Source organism: Eutrigla gurnardus, assembly GCF_963514095.1.
Source record: "Eutrigla gurnardus genome assembly, chromosome: 22".
Lineage (NCBI taxonomy): Eukaryota > Metazoa > Chordata > Actinopteri > Perciformes > Triglidae > Eutrigla > Eutrigla gurnardus.
In genome coordinates this window covers 3,530,375-3,558,321 of record NC_139933.1, presented here as the reverse complement: position 1 = coordinate 3,558,321, position 27,947 = coordinate 3,530,375, and the positions used below count along the sequence as shown (strand labels likewise).

Here is a 27,947-nt window from a genome sequence, read left to right as displayed (position 1 = left end):
CAGCAGTTATTTCTCAACCGGCATCATCAAAAAATCAGAAAGGCAGTCGGTTATTTAGATTAATGTGCTGCACATAAAACGAACGGGGTAATGTGCTTCCAATGTAAATGAAACCATTAATAAAGTGATGTAAAATATACTCGGAAGAAGAAGGTGCAGACGGTCGAGTGCGGATCTCCACCAGGTGTGTCTGCGACGACGACACACACACACACACACACAGCAAAGGGCTCATGAAACACACCCCATTTAAAATTAAAAGTATAAAACACATCATACAATCTTGCAGAACACAAAATTTAACTTGCAAGTGGCGGTAAATCAGGAGTGTGTGTACTGGTATTCTGTTAGCTGCTAGCCGTTAGCCAAACAAGCAGCCCCCCCTCCCCACTGTGTCCCAGAGTAGCTGCTGGGGGTCGGCGATGCACTCAGCTGTATTATCACTCGCGGCCAGAGTAGTAAGTGAGGAGTCAGCAGGCGGTCAATGGCTGTGTAAAACAGGCAATAAAAGATGTTTCCAGAAAAGTGTAAGTCACCGCAACTACAAGAGGTCCTTTTGCACGCAGCGATAACTGGCCGCCCAGAAATCTAACGCAGTTTGCTGCAGCAGAGGGTGAGATTATCCGTGGACAGACACGGAGGTGCACGCTCACACCTGTGGCGGACATACCAAATTAAAATTAAGATAATAAAAGCTTTTGCATTTCGCAGATTGCTTTGGAAATTCTGCCAGATATGTTCCCGCTGGTCTCGGGTATGAGGGAAGTGCACTCTACCTTCCATCTCGGCGCCATAAATACCCGCTTTATGCACGTTTTTTGGCGCACACGCATATTTCATTCAACACTTAAAAGCATCCTTGTTCCTTGACTAATTTTAAAGCGGCAGCTGTTTACAAGAGCTTCAGTCATCACTGCTCACTGCTTTTGGCCATTACTATGATGAGAGGCCACAAACATGGATCAATTAAAGCATTACTGAGTGGACACTGCCAGCACTTTAGTCCATTTAACAGTTTGACACCGTTTTTGCAGTGGAGAATTACACGGATTACACGGCTGATTGCCAGCGCCTCGCCGCCGCACGGCCTCGGAAATGAATATGGAGAGGAGCCGAGATTCACACAGACAATGCGGCTCTCGTAACAGTAGCGGCGGGGACAACCCCACTTCCTGCCCGCTAGCTTGTCGCTGCGCTAAATGAAGCGCGAGAACCGCTGCAGAGTAATGTCAGGCATCGGGAAGGGAAAGTTTGTCAGGGAAGCTTATGGAGGATGAGGGCGAGCAGCCTCGGCTCCCGGGTGAAGGCCTGCCGCCACAATCCTCATATATGAGTACTAAATAAGACCTTGTGTGCCTTTTATTGGAGGTCAGGTCTGGTCCAGCAGTGTGATCAACCTCGACACTACTACACTAAATAAGGACCCTGGTGTGTGTTCAAATATTAATGTTACAACTGTCCTTCGAGGACTTTCTGAAGGTACATTATGTAAAAAGTGTAAGGCAATTGTATTTGTATAGCACCTTTCAACAAGAAGGCAATTCAAAGTGCTTTACATAAAACATTAAACAAATATAAAAAAGTAAAGTCTACGTTTACTTCTGGTAGTACACAGGACGGTGGTCTCCTGGGTGAAAGTTCTTTGTTCGTTGGACCCATCCACCACCAATCCCACCTGCCTTAGAGGGCTCTCACTTCCTCGTTAATACACACTTAACTTTCTATAAAGACATACTGCATCACTTGTTGTGACCAAATTCAAAAACTTAGACCTTCAATGTATGGTTTGCAAAAAAACGAACAATACCGATACATTTTTCTGGCAACTGGTCTTAGAATATGACTTTGTTTGGTTGAGGAAAAGATCCTTGTTTGGGATTAACATATGGATGGTTGTTATGTAACAAATGTATAATAAAACTAACGTGAAAGTATCTAACCGTTACTTGGTTTTAAATGGGACACAAACAACGGACCCCTGGGTGAAAGTCCTGAGTTTTTGTGACCCATCCATCCAACCCAATGGGCTGCATATGCGCATCGTAGATACGATCACTTCTACGCTAGCTAGACCACCTGCTCCTCGGAGAGTGGACCGCGTTAGAGAAAGTCTTAGCCCACGCCCGACACCAGCCAAGTGTGCGACGGCAGGATGGAGCAGGGCTTCATCCCAAACGCCCTCAGATCAGACCTCTGAGCTGGAGATAGAGCGACTGAGGAGGATCAAAACTGAGACAAGCAGCAGAAGAAGAGGAGTTTAAAAGGATGCGATCTCTATTCTGGAGCAGGCCCTCATTTCACTGTCTAGCGCCCCAGCAGCCCCCCTCCTCCTCCTCCTCCTCTAAACCATGCAGTCCCCTGCTCGGCACACTCAATTATTTATCAGCTTACAGACGCACTGAGGAGAGCAGAGAGGAGGGAGGAGGCAACCGCAGACCTCCTCTCTGCTCTTTACTGTTGCTCCTTTCTTTCCCCTCTCCTCTCCAGCCCTCCGTCTCCATCCTTCCATGTAAAAGCATGAAGAATTAACACGAATGACCCCCCTCCCCACATCAGTCTTGTCTCCGGTATGCACCTGGATGCCGACCTGCACCTCCAGCAGCTCTCAAACATTTCCTCTTCCTGTTTTTCCCCTCCTTCCACCTTCGATATACTTGTTCATTAGTTCTGGCGAGTTGTTTTGTTTCCTCTCTTCCAGCCCCTGTTATCGCTCTCACATCCCTCACACCGGAGGTCTTTGTTCTTGCCGAGAGTCTCCGAAGAGACAGATGGAAGTACTTTAACTCTGTTACTGTTGTCAGAGCGGCATCAAGGAGATCACTGCAACCTCAGCACTGTGTGTGTGTGTGTGTGTGTGTGTGTGTGTGTGTGTGTGCAGAAGCACTGCGGTACAACCAGCTCATAATATGTTAGTCTGAATTCATTCAACAATGGATACATTTTCAGGTTAGCTTATTAAAGGCATGTGTGATAAGCATGTGCAGGTGCGTATGCATGAGGTTACAATAACCATGCATCATCATCTCACTTGTGTCTTTTTGTGTATGTACGTGTGCACATACATTCCTTGAGTGTGTGTGTGTGTGTGTGTGTGTGTGTGTGTGCTTATTTACACTATATTTGTGTCTCGGAGAAAAGAGAAAGAGCGAGAGAGAATTGGTAAGCAGCAGTGATGAAGAGGAATAGCTAATGTCAACCGCACTAGCTGCTGCCTTGGTATCAAAGCTCCCTGCTTGCCTCGTATCTGCAGACAGCCACCAGTAACAGACTCCCCATCATTAACTCCTGTACGTCACACCGGACAGAGAGAGGGGCTCTGGGATAACAGAGGGGGGGACATGATGGAGCAAGAAAGACCGGACGAGGGCACCGACGAGGTCACGATGGTGACGCTAGCTGACCTCTCTTCTTTCAGTCCTCCTTATATACCACAGGAGGAAGGTTTGACATTCAGACTCCATTATCTACAACTGTGGCACCAAGTGAGGCGGCAACCTCCAGTTCTGAAAAAAGAAGCCAAATCTAAAGTGCCTTAACTTGCATTATCTCTACTGGCCATCAGGGGGCATCTCCTCTGGTTGATTATCCTACTTATCACTTGATTTAAAACCTCAGGAAACACTGTGAACAGACATTTATGGTCTCAATCTCTAGTTGCAACTCTTCTTCAATACAGCATGATTCATTTTGGAAATGATGGTCCATGTAGAGTCATTTAGAGACAATAAAGTAGGGGATGCTTTAGGGCGGGGCGGCCTATTGATTAATATTTCGCTACTATGGTGCAGCTACACCCGCTTCACTACCATCGCTGCTATGCTACCAATACAATTGGCTCACTAAGATGACTTATGGATCCAGATACAGTAACGTTGCCACTCTGCTGCTTGTGTTCATTAGATCCACCCGTCGCTCCTCCACAGTCCAAATATGGTCACTTCCTTCACTGGTTGCAAAGGCCAATGGCCAAACTCCAAGATGGTGAACATGGGCGGATCAGGAGGAAGTCTGTCTGCTCCAGTAACCATTTTTTTTTTTTTTTTGCATCTATTTAGTGACGTAATGTGAAGAACGACTCAGCAGATTTTAAAGCAACTACTTCACACTGAAAACTCAGGAGTGTCACATTAAAGAGAGGTAAACTAAGCCGGAGAGAATTGCCATTCAGACTTACTTCCCACAACAATGCACGAGTGTCGAGTTTAAAGTTCTGAAAGCTTGAAAGGAAGCGAAAAAAAGCTTTGGGTTGTATTGACCCGCGATGCAAAGCTAGTATTAAATCGATGAGGCGCAGCCTTAAGGTGCGCTGTTAAACCATACACAACAGCTTCCACTTCAGCAGTCAGAAAGCGAGCAAGCGATATTTTAGAAAACACACCGGCTCGACTTGATGGGCGTCCCCACACGGCCGACAGCCGGGGAGAACATGCTAGAAAAGTCTGCGGTAGGTCTGCAGCGGGCTTCGTCAGGGTGAAGGTCAGTACATGCTGTATCGCTGCGTTTCCAGCTTCACGCTGCATATCAATAAAATCTTTTACACACTTTCAGCTGAATCTCCCGTCCAGGCCCCCAACTCCCACGACAGCCACTGCGGAAACACACTCACACACATTGCTCAGCTGCTAATCCACATGATGTTTAACCCCGATAATGGGGTGAAGCTCCGGCACGCCTGGAGACAGATAAGTGTCGGACGTGTACTCTGTGATGTGATGTGTGTATCACTTTCTACGCCGACTTTGAGTTATTAAAGAACAGGGAGGGGGGGAAAAGAAAACCTCTTGACAGTGTGTTTACCTTCAAATAAACTATATGCTGTGTATAAACTGAATGATACTGGATGTGATGCGCTCTGGGCTTCAAAACATCTCGAGTCATGCATTGCAAAGTACAAACCGTCTGATTGATTGTCCGTTTCAGGGGAACGTGAATTCTCACGAAATCCCACAGAAGTTTTCAATCAAAGACAGCAAAAAGAAAATGTGAAAATATGTATTAAAAAACATCTTGTTGATCACGTCTACATGTTGGTCTCATGACCGTACAACATTTCTTCCAACAGCTATGAACAGCTTTCAGGCTATCATATTAAAGTGTCGACTCAGCTGGATCTGGAGTCTCAGGCAGACCCTGCTAGTCTCTCCCCTCGATGCAAATTGATACACAATGACATCACCGGTATGCAAATGAGTCCATGACATCATCTGGCAACATTTAGACACTTTTGGAGGTAGTGCGAGGACCTTTAATTGGGGAAGAGTTGGCAACACTGCACAGGACACAGTGGCTGTCACTACTCCCACTCACTACCCGGGGAGGTCTACAGTATAGTGAGCTCATCTGTAGAATAAAATAACACTTTGGGACTCGGGGCTTTTTCTCCGTGCCATTAATTACGTCGCAGCTGCCGTACAATTAAAACATGTCAGATTAACGGTGGCTGGTGGACCATCCATAATGCATAGTTTTTGTAATAAATACATAGTAAGAACATTTGTTGTAATTGTGGTTCTCCTGGTCAGCAGTGATGCCATATTAGGGCTTTTATTGTGAAAGGTAAGTATAAAAGAATATGGAGGTATTAAGCTGATTTTTGCTGAGTATTTTGTGATCGTATATTCAATATTTTATGCGTCTGTCATTTTACCTTCAGAGCAATGCATGATGGTATATAACGCGTGTTAGTGAAAAATTGGTTGTACACTACTTTTAAAGATGAATTATGGGATATAGGGTGTCATAATTCTCACTAAACATTCAAATAGCACTACAACATGGGGAACTCACTATCGAGTGAGTGATTTACGACTTTCGGAGGATAAAAACAGCAAAGTGTCTACGCTGATACTTTAACTGGTGATAGCGACCGCTAGCTAACAGGGAAAAGAAAAGCCATATCCTCGCCCTGTATTTGTGGCGCATTAGTTGACGAACTTCCGTTGTGCCGTTTATATGGATCCTTCATTCTCCTGCAAGATCGTACCCAGGGGCGGACAGAGAGAGCAAGGCTTATGGGGAACCAATCGAAACACTGATGGTGTCATTATTAGACATAAGGTTTATGTCTATGAACATTACATTGTGCAATCAATGTTTACTTCATCATTGGTTAAAGCATATTTGTCTGTCACTTTTAATCCACGGAGGGATATTAAATGCTCAACTCTATCATTATTACCTCATTATCGTGTTCATAAGAATGGACGAGACGTACCGAAGGCCAAACGGCGATACGGACAGACAACCCAACAACAGAACGTCTCCGGCCTCGGCTGTCAGTCCAAAACACATCCATCCATCCATCCATCCATCCATCCATCCATCCATCCATCCATCCATCCATCCATCCATCCATCCATCCATGGGACCATTGTGCTTCTTTTTACACCTTTGTCTGAATGAAAGGAACCCCAAACACAAGCCTTGAACTTGATCGAGATGGAACGACAGTAAACGCCTCACCTCGAGTATAAAAATGACCCGACAATAATACCAGCTTCACTTGCTGAAATGCTATTATTACCAGTTTGCCTTGAAAAACTTCCATGTGATGTTGCCATTCTTTCAAAAAAAGGGAAAAAAAGCAATTAATCAGTGTTATCATCACCATATTCTCTCTGCAACATCTCATTAATGTGCTTGTTTTTGATATTTGCGTCCGAGATTCAGAAAATTGGAGAGCCCGACTTTATTTGCTGCGGGTTGACGGTTATAATTACACTCGCCTGTTTTCTAAATGAATATTTTGTTTAATAAATCAAACAGACTGGACCTCTGTAGCCTTTGATTAAAGAACTAAAGAGATACGAGGTGTCTGATGCCGGCACTGGAGGCTGCTTTTCAGACTTCAATCTCTGGAATTTCAAAGTTGGTGGCGGCGACTCTCTCTGCGAGGGGGATTAGGAGCACCGCAGCATCACACGGCAAAATCTGAAATTTTGTCCAATAACAAGCAGCTGTGAGATGTCTCACTCGTGATGTCAGCGACGGAGCTCGCAGAGGAGCCACCGAGATAAAAAGACACAGTTGTTTGATATTTTTTAGTCCCGAGTTTCATACCGTACCCTTAAAGTACAAACAAGTACACTTCTGTCATTATCAAAACTAATGTTCTGCTGCTTGTCAGCTGCTTTGAACCAATGAGTTTGTGTGTAAAAGTTATGTAGGTGTTTCCTTTCTTTTTTTATCTCTCATTATTGTCATAATTTCCTCTTTTTTTATCTCTCATTATTGTCATAATTTCCTCTTTTTTTATCAGGTTTAAGTCATATTTTTTGTTTTACCTGTAAGAACCCTTAAAGGAAAACACATTTTAGTAATATAAATGTGCTGCTTTTTACTATATTTCTGTTTGTGATCAAAGACACTTTTAAGGGCTGAAAGGCCGATGTGACATTTATGTCACAAAGTTGACTTGCTTTGTATAAATGTATTCGAAAAATGTCATGGGAATAAATGTAACGTGTGTTATTAAAGCGTTATAAATTGTTAAATGGGTTGAAAAAAAAAAACAAGCTTTCTGAAATGTAGACTTTGGGACGTCATGACTTCAAGTTAAAGGATGAAGCTGTAGAACAATAGATGGCTTCTTAAGGGTTAAGAAGTTTAAAGTTGTGCTGCACAGATGAACAGGACGGAACACGTTTGGATCATTTTAATTTGGGTCAGACATCTGGACATGAACATGGACCCAAACCAGCTGTTGTACTGTTGAGGAACGTGTGCTGAGAAGACTTTATATAATGCATTTGTCGCATTGTCGCACATAAATCCCACCCGCGGTGCGACTGGTGCGCCATGAAAAATTAAAAAAAATGAATTCCATTCATTCCTTCACAGCCGTTGTCCACATTCACAGCTTCAGCAAGTTAGCCACAACGGCATCACATCACATGTTACACCTGAGACAGCCAGTGTTTGAAAACACCTTAACAAAGACTTTAAAGTTCTCCGCAGAAATCTCCCGACTTTAAAGATGTTCCACCACACTTTTACCAGCCATCGACAATGAATAAACATCCTCTTTACACACATGACCTCCGACGAAGGGGGTAAGCACAGGTTGATCCACGTCCCCTAAAGCCAAACCGATAAGGTCAGACTCGTAAAAAAAAAACCAGACGTCCAGCTCTTTGCTTACTCCGGCGGAGAGATGGCGAGGCATCAGCGTAACGGGGGTGTACTCGATCAACGCCAATAAAAAACGCTGGGTCATTAGTAACGGGCCGAGTCAGTGGGAAAACGATAGAAACCTTTTACGCCTCGTCACTTTACTCACTCTCACACACACACACACCGATCAAACAAACCATTTTCTGTGTGAGTCTGATCACACACATGTCAGCATGTATGTGTGTGTACCTCGGTAGTGTACCCTGCAGGGCCTCAGTACTCACCCAGAAATACATCATCATCTCGGCTGAGGGGGGACGGGAGACCAGGGGCTGGAAGACGGGGATGTGCAGGGACACCGGAGAGGCCAGCGCTCTTCCTCTTTTTTTCTCTTTCTTGGTGTTTGTTGTTGTTGTTTTTTCAGTACGTCTGTCCTGTTCTGCACTGATCTTCTTCTTCAGTCACTTGACTTTCTCTTCCTCCCGCCAGCGCCCGCTCTGCTCAGCTCAGTATTATCTGACGGCCGGCTAATTGCCCCTTGTGTTTGTGGTTTTGTAGCCGAGTTCCCTTTTATGTGTCCCTTTGCCCCCCGAAGACAGCCGGTCTTCTTTCCTCTCCCACTGACTCTTCTGAAGCGTGACTTTGTCTCTAAGTGAGGATCTCACGCTGCTTCTTCTCCTCCTCCTCCCCCCCCACCCCCCGAAAAACCCTTCAACAACAAAAAAACAAAAAAACACAAAACTCTTCTTCTGCTTCTTCTTCGCCGAAGGGGGGAAAGAAAGAGAGAGAGAGAGTAAAGAGAGCGGCAACAAGGAGAGAAAGTGCTGCGAGGCGTTGTTACTGTACCTCCCCTCGCTTATTGTTCACTTCTCCTTCTTCTTCCTCCTCTTCTCCAACTTGCCACCCTTTCCTGTCCGCTCAGCTCTTCCTGCCTCCTCTTTTTTTTCCTCCCGCTGTAAACTATTTTCCCCTGACACACACACACACACACACACTGAAGCCGGTCTCCTCTCAGTCTGAGCGTACACTCTCTCCCCTTCACTCGTCTCCGTCTCTCAATCCGGGTCAGCACCGCACTCCGGCAGCTCGGCTTTGAGGGGAGGACTTTCTTCCACAGCGTTCCTGGGCGAAGAAGGAGGAGGAGGAGGAGGAGGAGGAGGGAGGGTGGTGGTGGTGGTGGGGGAAAAAGCTGGAGATCACCACAAGGTACAGTAGCACAGAAGGCTTTCAACCGGTGAAACAAGTGCAGAGGGGAGGGAGGGAGGGAGGGAGGGAGGGGGGGTCAGAGGGTGGGAGGAGGGAGGGGAATGAGCTGGTGGAGGGATGCCGGTGTTGCAGACACACGCTGGGTAGAGGAGGACGGCGGCGGGCTGCGGAGAAGTTGTTGGGGAAGCCGATGGAGGAGCGGGAACGATGGGGGGGAAACAAGGCGAAGAGGAGGAGGAGGAGAGAGAGAGGAAGCAGAAGAGGAGAGAGAACGAGGGAGCAGCTTGGCTCATTGTTGCTTATGGTAAAGAGCCAATGATACCAGCCGGTTTCATTAAGTTGCACTGGGAGCGACGGGGAGGAGGAGGAGGAGGAGGAGGTTTGGTGGCGGTGGCGGTGGTGGTGGTGGTGGTGGTGGTGGGGGGTAAGAGGCAAGAGAGCCATCAAAACAAAATACAAATCAGGGCACTTCTGTAACCTAAGACGAGGGAGAGAGGAGAGGGGGAGATGGAGGGGGGGTGGAGGGGGGTGAAAGAGATGAAAACAGCTAAACTGAAGCTGCTGCATCTCTTCTTGTTGTTCTTTTGTTCCCTCCGTTTTTTCCCCTCTCTGCAGAGGGAGGGAGGGGTGGTGTGTGTTAATGTGTATGGATGTATATGTGTGTGTGTGTGTGTGTGTGTGTGTGTTGGCTGGGTTGGCTGAGCCGGTCTGGCCCACAGTAGTGCAGAGGGAATATCAGAGGCTGCCACGCTCAAGCTGTGTGCACGTGTGTGTGTGTGTGTGTGTGTGTGTGTGTGTGTGTGTGTGTGTGTGTGTGTGTGTGTGTGTGCGTGTGTGCGCAAGCAAGTGTGTTTTGCATGTCACTCTGTAAAATTAGCTTGCAAATTACTTGTATGTCACACACACACACACACACACACACACACACACACACACACACACACACACACACACACACACACACACACACACACACACACACACTGACCACTAATATGTTTTCACACTCCGACTTTGCATCTGCAACATCATATAGACTGTGTATTGTGTGTGTGTGTGTGTGTGTGTGTGTGTGTGTGTGTGTGTGTGTGTGTGTGTGTGTGTGTGTGAGACCACATGCATATGATGGGTGTGTTTGCAATGTGGCTACTGGGCGGCAGAGAGAGAGAGAGAGAGAGAGAGAGAGAGAGAGAGAGAGAGAGAGGTGGGTGAGGGTTGGATGTTGTAGCCTGCCTCAGCACATTCTCTCTCTCTCTCTCTCTCTCTCTCTCTCACCCTCTCTCTCTCTCTCTCACACACACACACACCATCAGTACAGTCAATACACTACTGAGGCAAGTTGCCACGTTAACCCCTTCACGGCTCTGAATGCTGCACTGCACTCGGCTGGGAGGAGCAGCGATCCTCCCGATCGTCCTGCGTCTCCGCGCTCCGAAGCCCATCCGCCCAAATTACAAACACTGCCGCTATTTATTTCATTTAACTCAAACTAAAAGCATAATTTAAAATTCACATCTTCAAATGAAATAAGATGAATCAGTAGAAGAAAAAGAAAAAAAAGGAAAAGTTTCCTGCCAGATTAAAAACATAAATTGGTCCAGATGGAAACAGTTGGCTGTTGGCATGAAGACGCATTTCTGTATTGTTAAAAAAAAAAGAAAACAATGGCTGTTTATTAGCTCCCCGATTCCGTCGGCGGAGTGCTTCCATCTTAAAATAATTGGAGCGCTTGTTTTCTCTTTATTGAGGGATAAAGTTATGGATTCATTTTTTCTCTTCAGTGACAACAAATCTCATGTGCAGAGCCAAACCCTGGATGTGTTTGTGTGTGTATCCAATAAAAATGGTTCAAATCACACACTGTTGCTCCGGGTGACACACACAAACACACACCAAAAATCCGGAATAACATATAGGCCATTTGTGCAGTCATTTGCATAATCATTAAAATAGAGAAAAGCCAATCATCATCTCATCCCAGCAAGTTAAAGAGAAGCAGAATTATTCTATACATGTACCAGGGTGGAATCTGAAGACCACAGAGCTGATTCAGAGCGATGTTTTATGCACATTAGCTTTTTTTTTTTTCATAACTCTTCTACTTCAATATAGCAGAATTTATTTTCAGCTCTGCATTGAGGGAATACATTTCATATTAAAGTTGCATCAAACGCTATCAGAGTGGCGAGTTTCTCTCTTTTCGTTCAATCCACTTTTTTTTTTTGCAAGGTTATGTGTATCATTTTGATCATCAATAAAACATTATCACATTCATTTTAAAACATTGGTGTAATTATTCGAAACAAACAGGAGCCTTGACGCTGCGTTTTTTACATTTTGAGATAACCGAGTTATGTTTTTCACCCACTGAAGTGATTTCAAGCAACCAGAAATCGGATGTTTTACAACAAGGACCACGTGGACGGAGGGTTATGCGACCCTCTTCGCGACAGCGAGGGAAGCACAATGCACGGCGAGCGTCTCAAGTTTGACATTTTACCAATGTAAAGAAATAATGAGCTAATTCATAGTTAAAATAGATTATGAATACCAATTCATCTGCAGCCATTTGTGCTGAAATTGGTTTTTAAGACTTGCTTGAAATGAGGCCATTTACATACATGTATGCATGCCTGGTGTGCAACCTCAGCTCTCGCTCTCCCTCCCTCCCTCCCTCCCTCCCTCCCTCAGAGACGGGCTCTCTCTCTCTCCCTCGCTCTCTCTCCTCCCCTAGCAACTACCATTCAAAGGAGAACATTTTCCTATCAAATCTGGGCATCATGCTATTTCAGGTCTGGGTCATGAATAAGTTAGTCCAAACTCTGCATGTGAGTGAGCTAATGCAGAAAAGACGACAGACTGGTGGTGCGTGGGTGGGGTTGTTGTTAGGGGTCCACGATGAGAGGAGCAACAGCGGGTCAGTCCACACAGGTGCCTCCCATTGGGTGTCATCGAGGGGAGGATCCGGTTAGCTAACAGTTTCCAACCAACTGGCTTTATGTTAGCCGTTAAACAACACACCGTTTAGAAAGAGTGTCTTGTTACAAACATGGACTGAATAGAAGAAGTGGAAATCGTCATGGTGACGTCACCCGTTGGTTTGTGGTTGTTTTGAAGCATTTGGGAATTTTTTGCAACCAGTGGAGGAAGTGACCATATTTGGAGTGTGTGAGGAGCGACGGGTGGATCTGACAAACACAAGCAGCAGAGCAGCAACCGTACTGGATCTGGATCCAACTGGATTCTGGTGTAAAGCTGTTAACAAAGTTAGCTTCATTATTCAAAGTCCACTTTACGGATACGTGTTCAAATCATTTGAATCACTAATCGCTAAGCTCCGAAAATCAACGATAAACATGGTGATCTCGAGGCTATTACAGACAACAGATATGTTCATGGGAAGAGCAGAGCGAGCCGAGGTAGAGACGAGGTTCATGAAGATGTCAATATCGTGGGAAAACGCAGCCAAACACACACATTTAACGCAAGGAGGAAAACTCCCGTCGCAGCCTGCAGTGATTTTACACTTCATTGATGCTCAGGTTCAACTTTAAAATGTATGAAGACAAATACAATCCCTTCCCACTGTTTGTTTGCGTTGTAGAAAATCAATATGTGTTCATGAATAAAAGCTACACATATGTATTCAAGAGAATGCATTGTTTTCCCTCCAACTACAGCCTTCCTTGTTCTGCAAATATCCTTTCCTCTCAGAAACAGAGACGGGAAATACAGAAACATCTTCCTGAAAACTAGATAGTGTAAGTGCATATACAATAGAAGGAGAGAGAGAGAGAGAGAGGCATACTGCACTGTTTGGTGCAGAATGCGTCAGAACTGCCCCAGGTGCAGAAACAGGTGCAGAAGCTGCAGGGAAGTTTTTTTATGCTTGTACATTTAGGGTTCTACCATACAGGGTCCGGCTTTTGCAACCATTAAAAACCACACATGTCCGTGCAAAAACATGCATCTTCCACGTTGCTCTTCAGACTGTAAATGATTCCACACCGCAGAGTCTAAAGGGGCAACTTTTTTCCTCCAGAAGCTGACAAGCCTTCCCTCTGAGCTCTTTCACTTTTGGTCCGTGTTGCTTATTTTATATCTTTGATAATGAAATGAGATCAGTGAACAAAACCCGCCAGCATACTGTCACACTGTATATGGAGCAATATATTCATAGAATTCACTTCCTTGACAGACTACTCAAGGAAATGTTTTAATATATTATTAAAAAAAGCATCCGCAGAAGAGAGACTTCAGATGAAATGGAACATTTCTTGGCCTTTTCTACTTTGTCATTATGATAGTGTGGGCTGTTATATCACCATTTATTTGCTATAAAACATTTAAAAATGTCCCATCTGCACCTAAATAATCACAAACAAACATAAATAAATATAAATAAACTAAATAAATAGATGTCATTGTTACTATGGGTTGTTTTATTTTCTTCTTAACACATTATGAATTACATCTTTTCACATTAATGTTTTAACTTAATTTTAATGTTTTTTTGCTCGTCTTTTTTATTGAAGACAGATTTATGGCAGCGTTTTGAATGTGGGCAGAAATCCTGCTGAAACACATCGGAGCTATTAAAGTCCGGGAGTTTAGAAATGAATCAGAATGAATGAACGTGTCGTTGAGGTGAACAGCTGCTACATGCACATTTAAAGAGTCTACTCCCCCAAACTAAAGACACGGACGAGGAGGGGAGAGTAAATCATGCCGACATGTGTGCTGACTCAGCAGAGATAACATCGAATGGGAAAAGTTGACGTCAAAGAATATATATATATGAAAGCAACACAGGATTAATTTTATGAATTGGACACCATTAAAATAAGCATTAAAAGTCTAAATTTCTTTCTTTACATACGGTTTGACTGTAAATTAATGCATAAAAAATCCACCAGAATAGAAGAAAATTTTGCTTAAAATTTCCTGCGAGACGACTCCTATATCCCCTACTTAACACATGCCTCCCAAATCATAATAATAATTTAAAAATAACTCATTAAAAGAAAATCTCAAGATTTTGTGACTCAACTTGGACTAAAAGATCCACTAAACAACACGGCCAACTCACTGCTTCACTGCTTTACTCGCCATACTCTATCTATTATCTCTATATCTATACACACACACACACACACACACACACACTGAAAGTCTCCTGGATGAGCCCTCTCACTCCGGTGCTTACAGTGTGGCTTTCAGTGCTGTCAGCAGCCCTCCATCACGCCTTCAGAGAGCACTGTTGCCAGCTCCACCTGATCTCAATCCTCCTGCCGGAGTTGTTCTCATTGACTCGCTGTCTGCTGCCAGGCACACCGAGCCATCTCTCACCTGGAAAAACCCAGCAGGCTGCTTTGGCTGCACCACTGTTTACTCTTCCCTCTCCAGGAAAAAAAAAAAAGAAAAGAAAAGAAAAGAAAAGCAGGTTCATTATGCATCCGTGCCGCTATGTGTTGCATCTTAATATTTGGTGCGTTAGTGGACACGTATTGGCGTTTTCCCTCGCCTCCCTTTGCCTTTAGCCGGGATTAACTGGGAACAATACGGACTGCTCTATTGGATAGAGATGAAAAATAAAGAGGGTAAAGTGTTGATTCAAGGCACACGATAAACAGAAGGAAACTGAAAGTTTGACAGTTGGTCCTAGAAAAACCTTGTCCTAGACGTCCCAGTGAGAGACAGCCAAACAGCCACAGGATTGACTGACATTTTAACTGGCAGTCTGTATGTAATGGATGCTGCATTGGTGTGGTCCATGTATATATCTATCCTACGCACTATTCTTATTGAGGTAAAATCAAATAAAAACGGTGCCAGGTGTCAGCTCTGCGGGGAAAGTTGTTGTTTTCTATCATATGCTCCAGCTGAGGGTAAAAGTTTGGACTAACATGGATTATTTTGCTTTCCATAATAATGGTAATACAAAAATGCATTAAAATGCTTAAATATATTTGTTTTTATCACACAAACCCTGCCTATGAATGCATTTTTTATTGAGTATTTGCATCTTAAATAAAAAAGAGCATTTTACTGGAAGTGTAAATATATATATGTAGTCAGTGGTCAAGATCCTGATTGGCTGGCTACACTAATGCAAATCTTCATTGGGCCAACATATGCTTCTGATTGGAGGAGAGTATTACCCATAAAGTCCAGTAGTGGGCGGAGCCTGTGTGAGTTAGATTGATTGATTGAATCTCTTCAAACAAATAACTATAAAGCTATGAAGTAAATTAAGTTCATTCTTCAACATACAATCAAAAAGTCATTAATTTCCTCAACTTTACCATATTAATGTTATACTTCGATAAGTCTTTCTAGAGGTTTTCCTCATTTGCTCATATTCGTTGTGAAATTTAAATTTGCAAATGTCCAGTAATTGTTGATGAGGGGAAGGAGGATGGGATTCCTCTAAACAAAGGGATGTGAGCGCGCTGCTCGAGGCTTTGCTGCAGCCTTGTGTTGCCTCCACACAGCTAAACCGGCCAACGCGCTGACCGGCAGCGAATCCAGAGCGGCTGCTGTAAGTCTTCTGCACGGCGCTCAGCCGGTCTGTAAACCCTTCACGTATACCTTCCACCTGCTAATGGACGGGGAGGGGAGGTGTTCTCCTCTGGTTCATATGGGGAGATGAGACTAATAGTGGAGGAAGGGTAAGCGAGAGCACTACATGTGTTAAGATGGTGGTGAGGTAATGAAACAGAGCACGATGGGATTCTATTCTGTGTACGCAACGACTTACATGTATGTATATCTATCCAAATGAGGAGATTATCTCATATTATTTCTGGCATATGATTGATCTTGTGTTATTTAATGTCAATCAAGTCTTTTAATCAACCTTTCTAACAGTGATATTTAGCCTCCGTTACCTTCCCCTTCACTCAGCTCCAAGACCATTAATTTCCACTGAAATCTTCAGAAAGAGCTCAAAATATATGGTTTGATTTTTAAAAGATGGCCATGTTGCTCATCAAAGAGGAGAAAATGAGTGCGTTTGGTGCTCTAGTGAGCGTTTCCACAGCAGGACGGTGTACACCGTTCTGAGTGAAAATAAAGTACGGTGTGTGTGTGTTCATGGTAATGAGGGAACTTGTCACACGGAGCAACAGCGTGGCTCACTGATGTGTTTTTAATGGAGCTCTATGGTACACAGGAAGAAGACGGATCAGACCGTGGACGTACGCACAATACTTGTTAGTAGTCACATTGATTGTTCACTTAGTTTTTTAAATGGGATTTGACAATAAGAAACACACATAATGTCACCAGACAATTTAGTTCACCATTTTTTCCCAAACTGCTTGAAGATGAAGACACAATGTTGGACACATAAACAAAGGTAAGGTTATTTTGTCTTCTACCAGATTGCTTATTTGAAGACAACTAAATAGAATTCATACTAACATGTAAGATTGCTGGTTGCCACAAAGGAAGTAATCATAGTACTCTAACACTGGTACATTCATACACCTTCTGGGTACCTTTTTGGAGCACAATAAAGTCAGCGCACCTGCAGTCTGTCTGTCATTCTCCTGTCTATTAATTTCCAATTAGCGTGATTAACACATTAGCAATGCATCATTATAACGGGATGGAGAAATAACAAAGATTCTGACTCTACGACGATGGAATGCAACCACTCGGTAACACACCGGAGGGTTACATCAGCGTGGAGGTGAGGTGTGGATTTTTAACATAATATACTGTATATTGGGCTTTCACTTTTGAAAGGTGTCCTCCAGCGATTCAACGCTTCACTCCTGTAAAGTTTAGGGGTCTCGAGAAACATATAAAGAAGAATCAATAAAATGAAAAAAATGAAAATAATAGTCAGATTCCAGGTAGGTGAGGCTGAATCACTGGATCCTACTGGATTTCCCTTAATTCAACTCAAGACTGTTTTCTTCCTGACGCCTTCCCTCCACATCCCCCCCCCCCCGGTGTGCGACGCTGACTTTCTGTTGTAAATTTGTCGTCTCTGAGCCCCGGACCACATCACCGGGGTTATTTCTCAGATGTGACAAGGCTTCTCTGGAGACACGGGACTATATACAACTGTTTTCCAGATATTTTACATAAGTAGAAGTCGTGACTATATGGTGTAGAAATACACCGTTACAAGTAAATGTCATGCTTTCAAAAGTGTGGTGAGGAACAAAAAGCGTCATTTCGAGTATCTTTCCCTAACGTACCCATTAACAAGACCTATTTTGCATCTCTTCCTAGTACTTTTGTGTCTTTTTGTAGGTATTATATGTCTCTTTGTATTCACTTGAATCTCTTTGCAGTTGCTTTGTGTCTCTCCGCAGTCAGTTTGTGTCCCTTTGAGGATTCTTGAGACTTGAGAACGAGACTTGTCACCTCTTTGTCACCTCTTTGCCACCTCTTTGCCACCCAGATTGAGTGGCATGACTGCCACTCAATCTGGTTTAAACACATTGTAACATTAACATGTGAGAGGAATCAGACCAAGCCCTGCATCAGCTAGCCGCTCAAACATTGTAAAGAAAGTGTCTGGGTCTTTCTCATATCTGGGAACTAACTTCAAATCCCTCAAAACACCAACAGGTCTTGGCATAGTGCGGTTTTGCCCGTTCAGTTTCTTGCCTGATCGTCTCCAATGACAAAACTTTCTGCATCTATACCCTGACAAAATTTCTCCACTGCCAATTCCTTCTCTGTTTCCAACTGCATCCATAACACGAGCTCCTTTTGCTGTCCAAAACTCAAACCAGCACTGGGACCTCGACATTATAGGCGGAGGCGAGTCCACATTGCCGGCGGATGAGGGAGACACTTCTGCAGGGGCCAAGTACTTTCATTTTCAAAAGATTAACTTTCAAATTGGCTCTCTTGTCACCAACATCAACGCTGTGAAAATCAGCCATTCCAACCCGCTGATCCTTTGTGCACTGATCTGGAAAACCCTTCGGATGGCGCGTCCACAAATGAGTTTATTATTCCATCCATCATTGACAACTTTATGCAGCCGCACAAGACAACATAAGAATGCAACGATTTAGACCCACCAAGCAAGCCCAGCCTTCAGACGGAGCTTCCCCTCTATCTGGCGACCAACCCCAGAAACACAGTTTCACAAGGAAAAAGGACCCACACGATATCAGACCCCCGATAAAACCGGAAGAGGAGACCTTACCTTCTCATGCTTCTGTGAATAATTGCAGCACAAAAAGGTTCCTTCAAGGAAAATAAACAACCAATGCTCCCAAACTCAAGACCTCAAAGTAGGATCCCCCAGGGTGCAACAACCTTACCATATAAGGTATGTTACCTGAGGGAATCCCGGTTAATATGTGGTGCATCATTTTGTAAAAACAAAAGAAACAAATGTCAGCTGCTGTATAGGTTATGCTCAGTTGAAATACAAACATTGTTGAAAATTAATATTGCAAATTTCCCAGTACACCAAAACAGAAAGTTCAACTGGTTTCCGTTCAAACAATGATAAATGATCTGAATTTAAAATATCCACAAAATAAAACACAAAGACAACAATTATTTTCCCATACACAAAGATCAGCTGTATTTCATCAGAGACACATCTATGTGTGTGCACGTCTCACAGGCTCACGGGCGAGTGATCAAACCGAGGCAGCAAATATCCGTTGCCGTATACTGACAGGGAGACAACGTCAATATCTATCAAATATAACATTTATCAGCAGTTCAATAAAACAGAGCCGCGCAATCAGCAAGTGACATGGAAGAGATTACGGCCTAATTCAAAGTTAATTGAAATACCACTAATATTGCATTCATTTGTGTTAATGCTAGAAAGCAATTCATTATTTGTAGAAGGATGGACCTGAGGTGGAAACAACAGAATCCTGGAGAACGTTGGTCAGCAGACCCAGAAACACTTCCAGCCTATTAAAAGACCTAGTCTCGTATACTTCAGCTGTTAAACAGATAGATCTTTACCAACCATTGACAATAAGGGATCATATGTGATTAGCTAAACAAGCTTCTGTTAAACACAGCTCTTATTTACGGCATCTAACCGAAGGGTTTTAGGTTCACATTCTGATACCCAACTCACCAAGTACAAGATAGAGAACAGAAGAGTCACATATTGTAATCAAACCAGCAGCTTAAGAAAAACACATAGCACAGAGTCATGACATCTAGAGAGAGGAAGAGGAAGGAGGAGAGGAAGGATGAAAAAGCCAGGAACTCACCAGTCTGGTGACGAGGGGAACCCCGAAGTGCCAGAAGTGCTCGTTGAGCAGCCCGCTGTACACCACGTTACCAAAGAGAGCAATGGTTCCTGGTTTACACAGACCACTTCCTGGCTTGGTTTCTGCAAAACAACAACACAGGTCATTCTTTACCACCGAATACCTTGAACCGTTACATGATACATCCATTTCATAGACATAAAAGACATATTTCACATCCATTCATCACTTCTGACCACACATCAATCAGACCCGACCTCCTCCTCTTCCTCATTCTAGTGAACTTCTCTAGTGAACACAGCCTTACACCTGGAGTTGTTGTTCCGAAATGAATTAAATAATAAGGTATGTCTAATCGTATATAAATTTAATCATTGAAAAATATATGATCAAAATGATTAAATGTCTATGATTAAACGGAGGCAAAAGCATTAAGGGGCAATAACAGGCAAATGAGCCAAGGTGGACATTTTCTCTGGAAGAGTGGAAGTTACGCTCGCACACAAACAACATTACAGTTTGATTTAGAATCTGTTTATTTGCTTTAATCTTATGATTTAATTGACTGCACACATTTGAACAGTCTCCACTTGCATATTGCAATGGATGTTTGTCATATTAACTAATTGTTTCTTCTGTTTGAGTTACCATGCTGCTTGGGGCGGTTCCTTCCTGGTTGGGTGAAAGGCTGGGCTAAGGGCAAAGGAAACTTAAAACCTGAAGCCAGATCCTTGGGCTGGACCATCTGCTGCTATGTTAGGGGGGGATTGGGTTCCGTTGTAGATTGCCTCCATCTTGGTTATCCCTTTTGTGTCATTTGGTTTGGCCAAGCCACTATATCAGTTCTTTAATGTGTCATTATGGGAGGTTCTTGGTAGTTCTTGGTTTATAATTATTTGCATTATTTGGGTAAGAAAAATAATAATAAAAATTCGACATTTTGTTGAGTCTTTGTTACCTCACTGCTTGGTCCCTAACGGAGAGGACCTACACACACTGAACATCCGAACCCAGGCCCTTCATGCTGGGAGGCAACGGTGCTAACCACTACAGCATGCAGATGACATAGTGAATAATTACAGACAACAGTGCCCCCCCACACAAGCCTTTGTGGGGAGGGGAACAATGAACGTAAGGCAAGCATAAGTACCAGAAAACAAACAAAGAAAAGAAAAAAAACACCGGTGCTCTGCTTCTTGCCTTTCCTGATTTAAGTTGCCGAATAAAAAAAGTGTCACTTGTGCTTTCGGGGTGAGCCAAGTCACAACAAAAGAGAGCCAAACCATGCAATGCCATGCCAGGCCTCGATGAACAGTACAGCCTGCCATGCTTTATGGATGCACCGCTGTCTTTGAAACTGCACTCCAGAGTCGGACTTGTGCACCGATCGTCATTCACTGATCCTGGGTCTGCTCCTGTCTCATTCACCTCCTCTTTCACTACTTTCCCTCCTTGGGATTCCCTTCATCCATACTAACATTAAGGATCTCTACTTATTACATGTTGCCTTCTTCGATTTTCAGACAAACAGCCAATAACATCAGTTTTCAATACATCAATCTATGACTAAACGGACCATAATTTACTAAATGAACATCATGCTGGATTGAAGAAGACTTGAAACTACAGATTGGACACCATAAACACATGTTTACAATGTTAACCGAGGTAATAAATCAAGACATATCATAGACTTCCATGCAATCAAACATCTAATTGCAACCAACAAACAGTCCAGTACCTACACAGAACTTCCCCTAATAAAAGTCCGTGGTGACATTTATCCAAGCTTCTCTCCCGAGTAAACAAACTAAAAGTAAATGACCTGCAGGAATGGCTGTGAGCTGAAACAAACCAATCAGAGCTCCAATAAACCGCTCCAAACACCTTGGCGGGAGTGCAGCCTTTATTTAGGCCAGCATGAGAGATGAGCCGCTTCCAGGACACGCGACCGAATAAGTGTCGGTCTGCAGGCGTAATCGCGGTAAAACCCATAATACTCCATGTGATTGCAGTGTAGCGCGGGGAATGATGACATCTAAATAAGGAGAGCAGGTAAATAAAGATCTCCGCTGGGAGGGAGGGTTTTTTTTTTTCCAGCCATATCACACTCTGCCTCACTGCACCACCTCTTCTTCCGTGCCATGATCTGGAGTTGGCTGGTTTCTCCTGGCTCCACTTAGAGCGGGCCTATCTTACATTCCATCACTCTAAGTAGCTTGGCATAAACACACACACACACACGGTTATGGCCTGTTGGCTTGGTTCTGGCCTGGTTCTTTGGCAAGTGTGTGTCTGCTAGGCTTGCATCCCAGTCAACAGCCTTTGGGTTGTGTGTGTGTGTGTGTGTGTGTGTGTGTGTGTGTGTGTGTGTGTGTGTGTGTGTGAGAGAGAGAGAGAGAGAGAGAGAGAGAGAGAGAGAGAGAGAGAGAGAGAGAGATATTGCTGCTCAGTCTGCTACCCCACTTGGCTCACCTGATGCTGATGGCAAGAATGGAAGGACAGGAGGAAAAGAAAATATGAGTTGGGCATACGGATGTGTTTGGAGACCTGGGGTCTTAGAGCAGGTCTCTCTCTCTTACACACACACACACACACACACACACACACACACACACACACACACACACACACACACACACACACACACACACACACATTTACACCCTCTGTCATCTTTAGAGAGTTGGATGTGCCCAGTACACTTCCACTCCAGACCAATTTATTGCCTCCTCTCCTCCTGTGTTCGGAGCTACTTTCTCTCTAAGCAGTAGCTCACTTCCCAGTATTTATCACTCTCCCTTCCCCCGGGGGCTCTGAGCACCAAAATGTAATCCACCGGGAGTGTGTGTCTGTGTGTGTGTCTGTATCTCTATGTGTGTGTGAGCGAGCAAGGGAGAAAAAAAAACATGGCAAGACACAGAGGCCTCTGGTTTTATGGCAGAGTACACGCTGCAACGTTATGTGCAAATAATCCGTTTTCACAGCAGATATTTTGATTTGTCAATCTAAGAAAAACACGTTAACGTTGGCTCGTTCTGTTGGAGTGTGTCAGTAAGGCGTGACGACACCAGGACCCTGAAACGAGATGGAATCCAGCCATAATTCAAGTTAAGCCATCATACGGGTAGACCCGCACTTTTGATGCGGCCACATGCTGCGCAAAAGGCTTAACCCACTGGTAATGACGATGACTGTGGCAACCGTGGTGCATGTCTATGCCAGTAACATATTTGACATATTTGCACTTTGGCATATGCAACATGTTCTCACTCCAATGTGTCAGATACTGCAGCTTTGTCAGCGCTCCAACGCTTCAAACTATGATGCTCCACCATCGACTGGATGTATGTAAAGAGTGGACGTGCATCGCCAGTTTGCAATTTTTTGCAACCAGTGGAGGAAATGACCATATTTGGACAGGAACAACGGATGGATCTGATAAATACAAGCGGCACAACATTCATTGTTTTTTACACTATTTTACTATAAAATAAATTTCAATGGTCAATATATATATTTGTATATATAAACATATCTTCATATCATCAAAATTGCTGCTAAAATGACTTTGAATAATACTTTTTGTTGTATTTTTTACATTTATACCTTTACTTTTTAGTATATATTTTGAATCTTTACTAGTATTTTCTATTTGAGGTCACTGTGTGAGGGGAGACTTGTCATTTTCATCAGTGTGAACCATGTTTTTACTGTGTGTGACAATAAAAGTCTTGAATCTTGTATCTCTAAAAGCTTCCAAAGCAGCATTGAGACCATCATTCCACTCGGCTCTCGCTTTCCTAAGTTGTCGTCGCTTTATAATAACAGGTTGAGCTCATTCTACAGCCTCGCTCCCTCACAGCTGAGCAGAGCACCTCCGATAATGTCGCCGGCTAAATGCTGAAATATTAAAAGAGCTGTCCGTCCACAGCCATTCCGACCGCAGCTCTTTGGAAACACACTGAGCGGAAACAGAAACTTCTTGCGCTCCTCATCAAGCGATCCAAAGGAGCCAATAAAGACTTCACAGGCCATCGAGCCAAGCAGTGGATTGGTCAGCACTGTTACTAATAACTGCTGATGAAAATCTTAAAGGCCAATAAAAGCCCATGGATGAGCTGCTATGGTTTCCTATTACCAGCCAGTCATCTGGAGACTAATGTGTCTAGGACAGCATCTTAGCTAACTACGGCAGAGATTTACATTTCTGCAGCCTTGTAAAGACGCTTCTTTTGCTGCAGTAAAGGGATTTTGATCAACTCAACCGATGGGTGCCGTGTTGAATCACCCACTAAAAATATTTTCATATAAAAAAGTGCAATCCGAAACCTGTCATTACTACTCCAGCGATGTTTCTGTAGGACTGACAACACTAGAGACTATATGCTGCAAAGCTGGAAAGCAGATATTATGTGATGCAATATCACAAAAATGACGATACGTGAAGAGTGTCCTCGGAGATGGACAGGGTCGGGTTATTGATTCTGCTGTGATTCTCTTTCATTCATGTATTAAACAGGAGCAACTTTGCAGTGGTTGATTGAAAAAAAAAAAAAAAAAAAAGTCACTTGCGATATCCCTCCTTTGCCTTGTGACCAAATGTTTGTTTTGCGATATTAATGTTCAGAGAGCTTTTTGCCATTCTGCACCCTGACGCGGCTTATCAATGCACGGCTAAATCAATGTTAAGCATCCTTATGGATTAGCTCCAAGTCATAAAAGGGGGCCTTGACAAGCCATGTGGAGGAAGTAATATGATTCAATTACGCTCACTAACCTTCCCTCCAGTATAAACACACTCACGTGCACACGCCCCCACATTCCGCTGTGAACAGCAGCCTAATAAAGCAGCTCTCGCTTGGCACACGGATATCATCGGGGCTGACTGTATGTTTATCCGCCATAACGCTGCGCGGATTGATAAGTCGACGAAGTGATAGCTTGCTACGGCACAACAGAGGCAACGTGAGATTTTCTAACTTCAGCGTCTCAAAGGAAATATTTGTCGACTTTCAACATTTCCAATCAGTGAACGTATCAAAATTCACACATCAAACAAATGACGGATCATAAAGCAGGGTATGCTTTAGGGCGGGGCTACCTTGTGATTGACAGGTCACTACCACTGCTACCATTGCTACGCAAGCACTAGCTAACTTAGCTAACTTAGCAGCTTCACACCAGAATCCAGATGGATTCAGATCCAGTAAGGGTGCCGCTTTGCTGCTTGAGTTGGTTAGATCCACCCGTCGCTCCTCCACAGTCCATATATGGTCAATTCCTCCACTGGTTGTAAAACTTCAGTAGTCAAACAGTAGTCCACAAACCAATGGGTGACATCACGATGACTCAATCCACTTCTCATTTAGAGTCTGTGGATGGCGAACCAATAATGGATCCTATCTTCTTTATCAATGTAGTTACAATATTACTGTCCTCTGACCTTTACCCCAAGCGACAACAACAGCGGAGATGGCAATGGCCTTCCACCTCCAGTCCAGCCTGCGATCCAGAGAGACTCTTGTGGGAAGGAACCGCCTCAACATCCTCATCTTTATTTTTGCCTTTATCCTAGTGAATAATTGTGAAATAAGCCACGCGTGTACTAGTGATATCCACAGCGCAGCACAGTATGTGTGTGTCCTGCCTCATCCCTGCCTCATCCCTGCCTCTGTTGATAAAGACTCCTCTCCCACTGGCTCCAGGCCACATGTTAAAAGACAATAACAGCTACCTGGGACTGCTGCTGATTCCCCCACAGACAAGACGACATGAGACCCAGTGTGTGAGGATGTGAGCGTGTGTGAAGAATCTTTCAAACTTACGCGGCCTCGCGATCATCCCACATCCATGATTCATTCTGCTGCAGTTTACCTCCGGGCCTCCGGTTCACTTGACTCTGTGCTTTTTAGCTACTGCTGCTGTTTCACCCATTTTTCTCTCGCTACTTTTCTGCCTTGGCTTATCTCCCTTTCTATTACTCCTTTACCAATCACTCCAACATTGCAATCCTACCAACACCACCTTCCTTTCATCATCGTCCTCCTTTTCTTGTATTTTCTCACCGCTCCATCTTCCCTCCTCTATGTTCCTTCCATTACTTTGTCCTTCATTTATTTTACCCATAACTTTTTCCTTCCTTAATGTTTCGTCCTCATTTTTTTCTTCCTTGTTAACTTTAAGAATCCCTCTGTTCGCCGGGTTCATTTTTACCCCTCCTCCATCTTTCCCCTAACACAAATCTCTTTCATCGCTCCCCTCCTTCTCACTTTTCATCAGCATTTTTCTCTATTTCGTTAGCTCTCACCTCCCTTTTCTCCTCGCTTCCTGCCTCGCTCCATCCTTTCATCTGCTCCCTCCACCTTTTTCATTCCGCCATCCCTGCCTTCCGTCTCCAGCTTTGCCTCTCCTTTGGCTCTGCAACCAGGACAGCTGGTTAGGTGGGTCTGCCTGCTCCTGTCAGTTTAACCGGCTTGGCTGCCCGGCCAGCAGAGCTTTGATCCACAACCAACAACTTGGAGCCCCAGCAGGGCCACAGCAGTGCCAGACCAGGGCTCCCCGAGCGCTCATCCTCCCCCCACTGTGGGGCAGCACGAAGTGGCCAACATCACCCACCCGCATCAAGTATTTACATGTCAGCTTACGCAAAAGGAGATAAAGGGGGGGAGGCAACCTGATGGAAGGGGGAGGGCAGGACCAGAGAGAGCTGTTTCGGGGCACATCGGTCTGGCTCATCACTCTCTGCAGATGATCCAACAAATTAGCAAAGAGGAACCCCCTCCAGGCTCAGCTGCTCATTTTAAATTGAGATATGAATAATTGCACAGGTTTACACACAAATGTAAATGTACGCACTTCCAGGTGAGGGAGTGGGAGCCAGGTAGGAGGTCCAAGTCAAAGGTATCTGACATACTCAGATACTAAGTGGAGATTAACAAAGTCAACATGTGAATGAGGCCTTTAACTTATAAAAGGTAATTAGAGGGAAAGGTCAGATGGTAAACACGTTTATATCTCAGTTTAGGTGCTGTCGCAAAAGATGCAAGGCTCAGTGGAGATTTTTCTCTAATATTAATATCAGAGATCACAACTTGATTGCTGTTAACCAGCTAAAGCTGCATCCTCTGAAAAATGTAGAACTGGAACTTGTCTTTGCCTTTGACTGAAACCTCCAAAAAGTTGCCATGTCCAGATCAGGTGCATGGAGGTAATAAAAATCCACACGACGACCGGCGACACAACAGCACCAGTATTCTAACTATAAGCAGAACTAAGCCGACATGCCAACACACACCCTCCAACAATCCGCAGATATCCGCTGTATTGTTCTTGTTGTAAGAGGCTTTCGAGCAATCCGACTAGCGCCACCAGAATCAACTTGGCATTCAGCCGCCGGCATTAAAGGCCTTAACTCGAATTGCCACGAAACACAAACAGTATAATGTGAATGCAGTATGGTGCACGGTTTGCTTCAAAGCCCGTTCTTATGTGAGATTGGAAATGTGCCACTCTTCCCCCCGCCTGGAATCACCTCCCCTCTCTCGCCTCTGTCAACAGCTGCTTTGAGAGGATTCCCCGCGGGGCTTCCGGGGAGGGGTCGCTCAGCCTTGTGCCGACTTCTCCTTGTGTCGCCTGTTTATTCCGGAGACTAAGCGCTACAAAGCCAGCTAACTGTAAAACAATTAGATTAGCATAAATATGTTCAATTATACATGTAGATTTAAGGCCCGGCGCTTTGCAACAGGGAGGAAATCCACTGAATTATTCAGAATGTACAAATATTGGTTAAATCAGATTGAAACAACAGGAAGCAAATACAACTTCATTACTCTACAGTGGCCTGGGAGAGCACCATATGCCTCTGTCCACATTGGTTAAACGTGTTATAATTTTACTCATTGCTTGCCAGAGCGAGTGAAATACAGTACGGACACATATGTGTAGAGAGATGGAAAAAAAGAAGCACCCTGAAAGCGGACAGCATGGGAAACGGTTTGCTAAACAACGATAGTCCACACAGGGAGGGGGAGGTTGACAGGTCAAACAAACACGGGACTTTAACCCAGGAGACTGTTGTTGGTGTCTCTTGTGAAAGTAATGTGTTGAAAAAAAGAGATTGGAACTAATTATTCCTAATCTGACCTGACTAACTTGTTCTTAGTGAGGAGTTCAGGGTGGATGGTCAAACAATCACAGGACTTTCACCCAGGAGGCCACTATTCATGTCCCATCTGAAGCGTTGACTTACTTTATTTCACCTGGGTTATGCAACTTCCATGCTTATCTAATGCCACGTATATAATGCCACCATGTATTTTTTACCTACTTAAAAAGAGACTATACAGTATGTATTAAGGGTTAGATCTCACACTTTGTCCCGAACACCAGTGTCATACTACTTGAAAT

The 27,947-nt window shown here is 44.1% G+C and overlaps 1 protein-coding gene across 2 annotated transcripts in view; it reads right to left on the bottom strand.

The window, feature by feature from the left end:
* rbfox3a (RNA binding fox-1 homolog 3a) overlaps window positions 1-27,947 on the bottom strand; it is a 399,003-nt gene that overhangs the window by 130,811 nt on the left and 240,245 nt on the right. For both annotated transcript variants that reach the window (XM_084040219.1, XM_084040217.1), the window contains exon 5: window positions 19,539-19,660. In XM_084040219.1, coding sequence (XP_083896345.1) covers window positions 19,539-19,660 — 122 coding nt within the window. The remainder of the gene's footprint in view (window positions 1-19,538; window positions 19,661-27,947) is intronic.